This window comes from Echinops telfairi, unplaced genomic scaffold (genome assembly GCF_000313985.2).
Source record: "Echinops telfairi isolate 266 unplaced genomic scaffold, ASM31398v2 ScPeMD7_7437;HRSCAF=8475, whole genome shotgun sequence".
In the NCBI taxonomy this organism is placed as follows: Eukaryota; Metazoa; Chordata; class Mammalia; order Afrosoricida; family Tenrecidae; genus Echinops; species Echinops telfairi.
The window spans coordinates 181441-193884 of NW_022111337.1; the positions used below are offsets into that span (position 1 = coordinate 181441).

Here is a 12444-nt window from a genome sequence, read left to right on the forward strand (position 1 = left end):
TGGGTTAGGTGTTGGGCACCACAAAGTTGACAGTTCAAAAATCCCAGCCACCTCATAGGAAAAAAGATGAAGCTATCTGTTCTCATGAAGAATTATAGTCTTAGAAACCCTATACAGGTTTGCTATGAGTTGGAACTGACTTGAAGGCAGTGGGTTTGATTTGTTGGATCCAAGCAATTATTGTGTCATATTAAAATTATTTAAGCATTTGTTTCTTCCACTTATATGTGTGGAAGAATATAGCTTTGCATTGGTTTGGGATAAGAAGCTATGGTGAAATGCTACGGTGAGTTTGCAATTTGCAAATAAAACTCACAGACCTGGGGATTGGAGATTTTCTGAGGAACAGAAAATAGTACTACCGATTGAGCAATAGATTTAGATAGAGTTAGAAATAGAGATGACAGGGATAGAGCTGAGCCCAATTAATGCAAGGTTAATGGGCTCTTTTTATGCTCAGTGAGACATTTGCATTTCTAACAGAAATATTTAATAATATAAGTGAACAAATAAGATTTCCTACAACAAACATAATTTGCAAGATTATATGGGTAAACAAGTACACTTATACACCCTACTCTTCTTACTACTTATCATTAAACATAGGAGGAGATTCTTATAAATAAGACAATAGACTCTGCATGGTTTATTCTTAAACAGATTTTTCTCACATGATTCTTTAGTTTTAATACTGAGTTAATCAGAGCATGTTCTCCAAAATTCCCTTCCTTACTTTGAATGTGAAATGAAGAGAAAATCCCAGCATTTAAAAAAATAATTTTACTGGGGGCTCATACGGCTCTTATCACAATCCATCCATCCATCTATCCATTGTGTCAAGCACATTTGTAAATCTGTTGCCATCATCATTCTCAAAACATTTTCTTTTTACTTGAGCCCTTGGTATCAGCTCCTCATTTTTTCCCTTCCTTCACCCGCCCTCTCTCCCTCCAGAATCTTTGACAATTTATAAATTATTATTATTTTTTCATGTGTTACACTGATCAATGTTACCTTCACCTACTTTTCTGTTGTCCATCCTCCAGGGAGGGGACTATATGTGGATCATTGTGATCTGTTCATCCTTTGTCCCCCCACCATTCTCTTACCCTCCTGGTATCACTACTCTCATTATTGGTCCTGAAGGGTTTATCAGTTCTGGATTCCCTGTGTTTCCAGCTCTTATCTGTATCCATGTAAATGCTCTGGTCTAGCCAGATTTGTAAGGTAGAATTGGGATCATGATAGTGGGAGGGGGAGGTGGAGATCACATTAAAGAACTAGAGGAAAGTTACATATTTCATCGGCATCTGTGTTATACTGCACCCTGACTGGCTCATCTCTTCCTTGTGAGCCTTGTAAGCCTTGTAAGGGGATGTCCAATTGTCTACAGATGGGCTTTGGGTCTCCACTCTGCGCTCCCCCTCATTCACACTGATAAGATTTTTTTGTTCTGGATCTTTGATACCTGATATCTGATCCTCCTGACCCCTCATGATGACACAGGCTGGTGTGCTTCTTCTGTGTGGACTTTGTTGCTTCTCAGCTAGATGGCCACTTGTTTATCATCAAGTCTTTAAGACCCCAGACGCTATATCTTTTGATAGCCAGGCAACATCAGCTTTCTTCACCACATTTGGTTATGCATCCAGAAAATCCCAGCACTTTTTATTGAACAAAGAAAATTGAATTTCTCATTTCTTTCCATTTTAACTAAGCAAAAATTTTAATACTTGCATTGCAAAATGATAAACACCTTCATTTTATGGATTATTTCTATTCATTGTACCCAATAAGTACCTAAAACAATGTCTGGTATATATGAGCCTACATAAATATTGTTTGCACGGAAATGAATTGGATCAAAAAGGATATAGATATTCCTAATACCTTAGCCCAGTGCTTGTGAGCTCATATGAGGATATTATCATTTTCCTCAGGTGTACGCCTGTTCTGATCCAATTATCTGGAAAAACAAAACAGTAAAGGACAACTGTTCTTGGGTACCTTTGAGTCAATTTTGTCTTTTAGTGGACCCATGTGTCAGAGTAGAACAGGACCATATAGTTCCTTAGAAAGCTATCTTTAAGGGAACATCACCAAGCCTTTCTTCTCCAGCACCACTGGGTGAATTCAAACCACAAGTCTTTTTAACCATTGTGCCACAAGGGCTCCTTGTTTAAAGAACTCAAAGATCATATTTTAATCTTGTAACAGGATTAGACTTGTAGCAAAGCTTAGTTATATTGACCCTGGTCATAAAAGTGGTTAGTGATATCAAGGTGATAGAAAAAGGTGTAACAGATTCTACGAAATATTTTTCAGGGGTGGGGGTGGGGGGAGGGGAGGTAATACATACAGAGAAAGTGAGGTTAGAACCTATCAACTTTGGGATTGTTCATCTGCTTATTATCCATCAACCTTAATATCTGGCTATGATGAGGGAGAATATTACAGGTATGACTTAAAGGAAGAAATGAGAGAAGCTTCTGCCAGAGGGCCAAGGAAAGACCCATCAACCATTGTGTTGAAAAATGTTACAATTGAAAGACTTGAGAGAGTCATTTTAAAGGAATAATTTAATAATACCAGGTACTACCATTTATTTCTAGGATCATAAGACAAATCTATTTCACAATGTTTTCTTGAGTCATTAATAAAAATAAAATTCTATTCAGTGTACACTATTTCATAAAGTAATTGAAAATCAAGGTAATGAACTGAAAATGCTTTATTTCTGAAAAATAGCAAAGATTTAACTTGTCACACAATTAGTTCATCAAGAAAATGTTATTTATGAATACTTCATAGCATTTTAAAACAAATATAAAATAGTTGCATGATATAAAACCAAGATAATATATATTGATCTTCTTTTTTTAAACATAAAATTTTAATTTGTAAATCCTATAACCATATGAAAAAGGTCAAGAATAACTAGAACCCCAATTTTTCTACTAAATACTTTGCCATATTTGCTTTAATTTGTTGTTTTAAAGATATAAAATCTGCACAAGTAAAGGTTTACCTTCATCTCACCCCCATTTCTACGCTTTTTTTATATAAAGTGTTTTTTAGATAATTGTTGTTTCCCATACTGCTGTAAGAAATAATACAGAGAACTCTGATACAGCCCTACCTGATGTCTTCAAGTACGAAAATCTTGTAAAACAGGACGTTGACATGAATGCAATCAAGATACAGAAGAACTGCATTACAAGGATGCCTAGTATTGTCCTAGATAGCCATTCCCTTCCTTACCTCCAATTCAAGGTAATGAACTGAAAATGCTTTATTTCTGAAAAATAGCAAAGATTTAACTTATCACACAATTAGTTCATCAAGAAAATGTTATTTATGAATACTTCATAGCATTTTAAAACAAATATAAAATAGTTGCATGATATAACCTGGAAACCACCACTCTGATCCCCACTTTTTATATATTCACTAACATTTGATGCTTTTATTATTTTTAATTTTAGCTGCTCATCAAAATGGCGTGTAGTAGTATCTCCTTGTGGTTTCACTTTTATTTTCCTAATGGTTAAATGAAGAACTCTGGTGGTATACTGGTTACGAGTTGGGATGCTAACCGCAAAAAGGTTGGGAATTTAAAACCACCAGCCGCTCCTCAGCTGAAAGATGAAGCTTTCTACTCCTGGAAAGAGTTATAGTCTGGGAAACTCACAGGGGCAATTCTACCCTGTCCTATATTGTCACTATGAGTCAGCATCAACTCCATGGCTTTTTTTTGGGGGGGAGGGGGGGTTGTTTTCTGGAATGGTTAAGTTGAACATCTATGTTCCAATTTTCTTTTATTGGAATGACTAACTGTTCATGTCTTTTGTCCATTTTCTAATTGTTTCAATTTTGAATTTACTATTAAGTTTTGATAGCTCTTTATAAATTTTAGATGCTAATCCTTTATTGGATATGTGATCTATCAATATCTCTGCCACTCTGTAGTTTGCCTTCATACTCTTAACAGGGTTTTACAGACAGCAAAAACTGAATTTTAAAGATGTTCAATTTGTTGGTTTTTCCCCCCTATGAATCACGTTGTTGGTCTCAAGCTTAAGAATACTGCCTAGCCCTGGATTCCAAATATTTTCTTCTATTGTTTCAAAGACTCTTACAGCTTCAAATTTTATCCTTGAAGTCTGTTATCTTTTAACTAATTTTTGTGTAAGGGTTGAGGCTTGTGTCAAGATTCTTTTCTTCCTTCCTTTCTTTTGTTTTGCCTAGGGACCTCTGATTTCTCCAGCTCCATTTGTCAAGGAGGTTATACTTCCTTCCTTGAATTACATTTGCATCTTTGTGAAAATTCAGTTGAACGTATTGCGTAAGCCTTTTCCTATTTTTTATTTTGTTCCTCCACCAATACCGCACTGTTTTGATTATTGTAGTTATATTGATGATTTGGGCTGTCGAGTTGATTCAGATTTATAGCAGCCCTATATTCCACAACTAATACATGTTTTGATTATTGTAGTTATATTGATGATTTGGGCTGTCGAGTTGATTCAGATTTATAGCAGCCCTATATTCCACAACTAATACATCTATTCTGTTTGTGCCTGCCCTCCATATAAATTTTAGAATAAGCCTTACTTTGTCTACAAAACCTTTTAATACTAATTGTATTAAACGTGTTGATCAACTTGGGGAAAATTACATCTATGCTATGTTGAGTCACATAATCCACAAACACTGAACATTTTCCCATTTATTTAGATTATCTTTGGTTTATTTAATTGGTATTTGTTATTTTAAACATTCTTTTTTATTTAAAATTTTTTTTATTTTAAACATTCTTATACTAAATATGATTTGTTACATTTAAACCTAAGTGTTTAATTTTCTTTGTAATTGTAAAAGGAATTGTGTTTTAAATTTCATTTCCACCATGTTATTGTTAGTCTATAAAAATGCTCTTACAAAAAAACCCCTGCTCTTACATGTTTTTTGTATTTTGATCTTGTATCCTGCAACTTTATTAAATAAATTTATTGCAAATTAGTAATTTTGTTATATTTTGACTATTATTTTTTAAGATTCTTGAGGATTTTCTACATAGATATAAGAAAGAAGACAGTCCATTTCTTCTAAGTTGCAAAATTTGTGAGCATAAAATTCTCTTATCTTTTTAGTGATTTTCTCCATTGTTTTCCTATTTTCATTTTGCCTATTTCTGCTCTTCATATTTATCATCTCCTTTCTGTTTATTTTGGACTTATTTTGTTCTATTATGAATTATTATTATTTTTGCTAATCCAAGTAGGAACTTAGATTATAGATTTTTGTCATTTTATTTTTTTCAGATAACAAAAACCTAATATTTATTAATAAATTAGTACACTTGAAGGTATTTTTCTGATATCAGTCCCTCACCACTACCCACAGTCCTCCGACCACACAAAGGGAGTCCACACCACCCTTGCATATGAATCTCAAAACTGAGCATTAAACAGTATGCTTACAATTGTGAACAAATTTACAAATATATCAGACAAGAGTTCTTACAGCTTCAGTCATTTTTAATTTAAGTGATTCAATGGTGAAGTAAACCCACTAAGACCAAGGCCATGAGGGCATACAGGATCTATTTGACTACCATATGTGTGTATAAAACACAAGATATCACTTAAAGCAAAGCTGGACAGATTCTCTGTGGTAAAGGTGCCACAGAGATTCACATTCTTGACCTGCCAATGTGCACCCAAATATCCCCTAATAACTCAGTCCCTAAAAGATGAAGTTCAAATCCCTTTGGGGCCTTTGTTGGTAAGCCCCGTAGACAGCTATTTCTGGTGACTGGCAGTTCCTTTCTCCAGCCCAGAGCACATTAGCATCAGATAAGACCAGGAGTCAACCACAGCATCAGCCAAAGTGCTCTCAAGTTCAGCCAGGAATATGCAACAAGACAGGAAAATGATCACTCAGAATCTAATCGCATGACAGTAAATCAAGTGGGGTCTTAATTGGTCAAAGACAAATAATGTGATGATAGCAGTAACCATAATAGTTATAAAAATAATAGTAGTAGGTGTGGGTGTTGAGAGACGTGAAGACCGCTTATAGAATTCACATGATGTCATTACACTTGTAAGAGCCTCACAGTCAGTGTGGAGGAAAAGTCACACTGCCCGAGGGTAGGTTATGTGAATTTAAAGTGCACAGAACAATTTTTTAAAAATGTGTCAGAAGTTGAAACAGAGAAGTAAGAAACTTTTTTTTTTTTAAATAGAAAAAAAAACTTCAGTGGTGGATATTTTGCAACAGTTACTTCTTGAAAACGTTTGGCTTAGAAACTAACTTCCCAGAAGGGTTAAAAGCAAAAGGAAAGAAAGAATTCAAACCGTGGCCATATATTCTGTTAAACACAGGCACAGACCAAACAAACAAGCAAACACAAAAAATACCCAATACCCAATAAAACCACCCAGCCACTCAAGTGAGTAATATTCCAGAGGACAGTGTCCCTAGTGTCCTACAACAGGTCAGGAAGATGGCTATAAACGGAGTCTAAGAGGCTCTGGCTGGCTTCCTGGCTCTTAACTCTGATAATCTCAAATAGCCAGTCCAGTTTGTCCTCAGCCTGGGGAACCTCGTCGATCACCCGCAACTCCTCAGGATTCAGGATGTGGAGCATGTCATCGAAGATGGGCTGCAAGTCGCAGGCTTCCAGGCGTACCTGCCGCAACACTGTGTCCTTCTTTTTTTGGGTAATAAAGGAACCGGTCCTGCCCAGCGTGGAGGAACCGTTGAATGTGGAGTCACAGCGAAGCAGCGGTTCCGACTCATCCTTGTTCTTGTCCAGCGGGGAAGGCTCCACCGTCAGGAGGCTGGGATTTTCAAGTTTCGTGTTGGAGCTGGGGATGGGGTTTGGGCTTAAGGGGCCCGGGCTGGTGGGGAGGGCCAGTGTGTCCGTTTCCAGCTGGGTGGTATCTTCCATCAGTTCACGAATCTTCTCCACCACATCGTTGCGTCGATGATGGCGCAGGGCGCTGATGAGCTGAGCCAGGCTGGCCTCTGGCCCCCGGGTGGTCCAATGCTGCAGAGCTGCATAGGCCTGCTCTTGGTCCTCAGTGAAGCAGTTGGAGAAAGCGGCCATCTCCGGCTCGCTGGCATTGCACAGAAACTGATAGATATCCTTCCACTGGCTTCCCACCTGGGCGGCTACAAGCTTCAGGATGTCAATCCCGTGGCCATTGCTGTAGTACATCCACTTCTCCCGGTTCGGGGTCGGGGTCATGGATTTCTTCGGCCCTGCCTTTTCCGTGATGGTGCTGGGATCCTGCCGGGCCCCTTTCTTCAGCGTCTGGGAGCTTTTCCAGCTACTGCCCACCACGATCACCGCCAGCACCAGCAGCAAGAAGAGCATGATCATCCAAGACACATGCTCGTTGATGTCAAAATGCTTGTGGAGGTTCTGTCGGGGATGACCCCTCTTCGGGGCCTTGATGGGTGTGCTGGACTTCTCGCCCCCAGGGGCCTCCATGGAGCTAGGCAGCAACTTCAGGATGTGTCTGTGGCGGGGACCTTGCTGGTGCTTAAAGACCTGGAGGTTTAGGAGGATCTTGTTGGCACCTTCCTCCCCCCTTGCTGAGCTTGTGTTGTCAAAGAGGGTCCCTTCCTGGATGCCACTTGGTACCTTTGGTCTAACAGAGGCAGAAGAGTTGGATTCTGTTGAGGTCATGCCTTGGGGAACATAAGTGGAGGAAGGGACTTCCAGAGATTCCCTGTGCTCAGGGTGTGAAAAGATGGCTGTGCCAGGGGGTGGTGGAATCATGCTCAAGAAGGATCGGGGTGGGCCACAGACATTGTCTGCCTCTTTGGTCCCAGGCTTGATCACCACCAGGTTCTGACTCAGACAGTCTGCGTAGGCTTTGCATTTCAGCACACTAGAAGGCACATCAGAGAAGGTACCCCAAGGGCACTGCTTACACTGCACATCCTCCAGCTCCGTTCCTTTTTTTCGCACACCCCAACCCACAGGACACACCGTGTGGGAGGCGCAGGTAGCGTGAGACCGGAACATGCCAGGTGGGCAAGTGCATTCTCGGTCAGTCAAGGCAGCACAAGGTAATTTTTGAACCATGGACCCTGGGCATGGCTGGCTACACTCATGGCATTTCTCAATACTATTCTCATGCCTGGTGAAGGTGCCCCTGGGGCAGCTGCTGCAGACGCGCAGGCTTGTGTTGGTACAGTGCTCAGACACATAGGTTCCTGCTGGACACTTGTCACAGGTAAGCACCTGGCCAGTGGCACGGTCGACATGGTGGTACGTGCCAACCAGATTCGTGGTCTTCTGTTCTGGCTGAGCAGTGATGGTGCTAAGGAGTCCCAGCTGGAGAAGGCAGCCCCTGATCATCTTGGCACCGGCGCGGCCAGCCAGGCGGCTGCAGGAGGCGAGGCAGGGGGTGCTGCTGCTTGCAATGGACTCTGCGGCTGAGCCCGAGGCTTGCAGGGGCGCCAGGGACACACAGCCACCCAGCAGCTGGAATCGGTGGCTGCTTCTGCCCAGCGCCGGGATCCACCGCCGCCTCCCAGGTCAGGAGCCCATCTACCTCCAACACCCCATGGGCACTGCAGTAGCCAGGCAAAGCAGGGAGGCGGTGCAGGAGATTCCTGGAGCGCTCAGCAGCTGCCCAGCGGCGGGGCCGCCCAGGATTGGAGAAACAGCAGCTGCGGCAGCCGGCGCCTGACGGCGGGGTTCTCCTCCAACAGCCACTACGGAGACGCAGCGAGGAGGGCTGTGCGCGCGCGAGAGCAGAGGAGCCACTGCCCATAACTAAGCCTCCAGGACCTGCCAACCTCCCTCCTCTGCTGCCCAGCCAGGCAGGCCAGGGACTGAGCCGGGGACACACGTGATGGCGCCCAGTTTTGTCTTTTTAAATGTAAAAATTTAGTGCCATGGATCTCCCTAAAAGCATTGTGTTAGTTGCACCCACATATTTTTATTGGCTGTCTTTTCCATGAGCATTTGAAAAAGCATGCATCATCTTCTTCTATTGGGTACAGACTTTATGTGTATGCCACTTATGTCGTGTTGGCTAATCAATCATTTCTAGGTCTCCTATATCTGTGCTGATTTTCTTTATAGTAGTTCTCTCAATTGTTAAGAAGGTGTATAATAATTTATAAATTATCAAGGGTTCATGAGGGAGGGAGGAACGGGGAGAGAAAGGGAAAATGAGGAGCTGATATCAAGGGCTCAAGTAGAAAGCAAATGTTTTGAGAATGATAATGGCAAGAAATGTACAAATGTGCTTGACACAATGGATTTGTGTATGGATTGTGATAAGAGTTGTACGAGCCCCCAATAAAATGATTTTTTAAAAGGTGTAGCTTTGTTAATTTTTTACTTTTCAGCTTTACAAATTTTTCTTAATGTATGTTAGACTCTTGCTTGCTGTATTCACATTTAAGATCATATGTCTTCTTGGTGGATTGATAATTTTATAAAATTTAACATGCCTCCTTGGCTTTAGTAATGTTTTTTCCCCTCTGACATGTTTTTTTCTGATCATAATATATACATTCTTACTTTTGTCTTGTTTCTCTCTTTAATTTTAAACATACTTATGACCTGCTCATAAGTGTGTATATATATAAATTCATTATGCTAAACTATATATTTTAATTCATACATTTGAATCATTTACAGTCAATATACTTACTGGTAGGTTAAGTAGATCCAACAGTTAAGCACTTGACTGCTAACCAGAAGGTTTCTGGTTGGAACTCACCCAGTGACTCTCCAATAGAAAGACTTTCTCATCTGTTCCTGTCATGATTATAGCCAACCCAATCTGATGGGGGCAGTACCACACTGTCATTTGTGGTCATTATGAGTTTGAATCAATTCAACAACCCCTAACAACATTAACAGGTTGAGATTTAAAGCTGCCATTTTATACTTGTTTCCTGTTTGTTTCCAATTTCTCAAACCTGTTTCCATTTTCTTGTATATCTTTAGGATTCCATCTTGATTGTTGGCATTTTCTGTATGCTTATTCTGACTTATAACCAAACCATCAAACCTAATGTCATCCAGCCATTTCTGACTCAATGTGACCCTATAGGACAGGGTAGAACTGCTCCCATGGGTTCCCAATGCTGTCACTCAATATAAAGAAGACAAAATCTTCACAAGCGTTCCAATATCTCCATTACGATAAATGGAAAAAAGGATGAAATTGTCAAGGATTTTGTCTTGCTTGGATTCACAATCAATCCTCATGTATCTCAGCTCATGGTAGAAACCAAGAGGCATATTGCATTAGGTAAATCTGCTGCATGAGACCTCTTTAGTGTATTGAAAAGCAAAGATGTTTCTATGAGGATTAAGGTGCACCTGACCAATACACTAAAGTGTTGAAAACCAGATCAAGTCCAATGTGTTACAGAGGGGAGATCAACTGAAAAGGTTTTAATGATTCAAGTCAGGTTTATCATTTTGGCCTCCTATAGTCATCTCTCCAGTTCACTCTAGTAACCCAGTTCGCTCCCATCCCTCCATTATGGATAGAGGGAAATCACCGGAGGCTTTTTTCTTGTTAGATCTTGCAAATGTATCCTGGGCTTCCACTGTCATCCATAGCTTTCTGCATACCAGAATCTCACAATTGAGGCTCTGATACCATTCCCTCCTTTGGCTTCGGATTATATGATTTACAATCCTTCAGTCACTAATGTTGGTGTGCTTATTCCATGTGAACTTAAACTCTTTATGGGAATAAAAATCCTTGTTTTTCTTTAGGAGCTGGTGGTTTCCGATTGTTGATCTTGAAATTAGCAGTCCACTGAGTAACTCACTACTCCATAGTGACCCTATACGTTGGACTTGACTCGATGGCAGTAGGATTGTTTTCTTTTTGTGTTTTTTTTTGGGGGGGGCGGGGGTGTTTGATATAATTCTAACACTTTGTATAGTTTCCATAATGTTTGTTTTAGGTGCTACTATATAGATATGCCACTTATGACAATTTATTGGTCTGAATATTTCATCATTTTGACTAAATGGAAGAAGCCTTGCTTTCATTTAGGTTCTTTTATATTTTCTACTTTTAAGTGTAATTGTCTTAAATGTTTTCGTTCCATACATTGAGCATCACATCAGATAGCATTGTTATTTTTGCTTCAAGCATTAAATATGATTAAGACACTCATGAGATTAAAGCTAGTCACTTTTACTTACCCCTCTCTTTCCTCATGCTCTTGTTCTTCTTTCCTTTCCGGTTTTAAGATTTCTGTTACAATTTCCTTTATGCTTTGAACTTTCTTTATAAATTATTATTAGTGCTTATAAAATAATAACTAAATAATTATTATCAAAATCCATTATTAATATTTTGAATTTAAATATTCTTTTAATTGCCATTTCAACATTTTTACATGTATAATTCAGTGATACTAATTACAGTCATCATGTACAACCATCACCACTCTCTATGCCCAAATTATCCCACACCATTTAAAAAAAGCTCAGTGCCTCCTAAGCAATGACTTTGTTCCACTTTCCTTCCACCCCAAGCAGCCACTTAAAAACTTTAATCTCCATACATATGCCTATTTAGGTATTTCATATAAATGAGAACCATATAATATTTGGCCTTTTATAGCTGACTTATTTCACTCAGTATGGTGATTCATGGCTCATTCATATTGTAGCATGTATCCAAGCAAAACCCCACGCTCCCTTCCATGGAGTTAATTCCCAGTTACAGTGACCCTAGAAACACAGTAAAACTGCCCCAGTGGGTTTCTGAGACAGCAAATCTTTACTGGAGTAGAAAGCCTCATCTCTGTCCCTCAGAGCAGCTGGTGGTTTGGAACTGCTGATCCTGTGGTTAGCAGGCCAACACTAATGCAGTAGGCAACGAGGGAACCTAATGAGCACATATGGACTTCAATTTTTCTTTATGGTACAGTAATAATCCATTGTATGTATGTACCATATTAAAAAACATTTATTCATTTGTGTGGTAAACTGAGGACTTGGTAGAAATGATTGGACCTTATTTCTCTACTCAAAACCATGGGCATAGAAAACTAGTCCTATTTTAGGAAAGATCTCCATTGTTCCAGGATAGAAATGTTTTCAAACACACATTGTTTTCCCAGGCCAAACAGTGCCCCATGCTCCAGTAGCCCTGCATTAAGGAGCAGTCTGAAAAGAGTTGCCACAATAGATGATTTTTTAAAAATCATTTTATTGGGGGCTCATACAGCTCTTATCAGAATCCATACACAAATCCATTGTGTCAAGCACATTTGTACATTTGTTGCCATCGTCATTCTCAAAACATTTGCTTTCTACTTGAGCCCTTGGTATCAGCTCCTCATTTTTCCTTCCCTGCTCAGCCCTCTCTCCCTCATGAACCTTTAAAATTTATAAATTATTATTATTTTTTCATGTTTTACACTGACCAC

The 12444-nt window shown here is 39.7% G+C and overlaps 1 protein-coding gene across 1 annotated transcript; it reads right to left on the reverse strand.

The window, feature by feature from the left end:
* Positions 1-6493: 6493 nt before the first annotated feature.
* Positions 6494-10182, reverse strand: LOC101643760 (tumor necrosis factor receptor superfamily member 21-like). Its single transcript, XM_045298671.1, has 2 exons — positions 10163-10182; positions 6494-8552 (listed from the first exon to the last, which is right to left on the reverse strand). The coding sequence occupies exons 1-2, from the start codon at positions 10180-10182 to the stop codon at positions 6494-6496; spliced, it is 2079 nt and encodes a 692-aa protein (XP_045154606.1).
* Positions 10183-12444: the final 2262 nt, after the last annotated feature.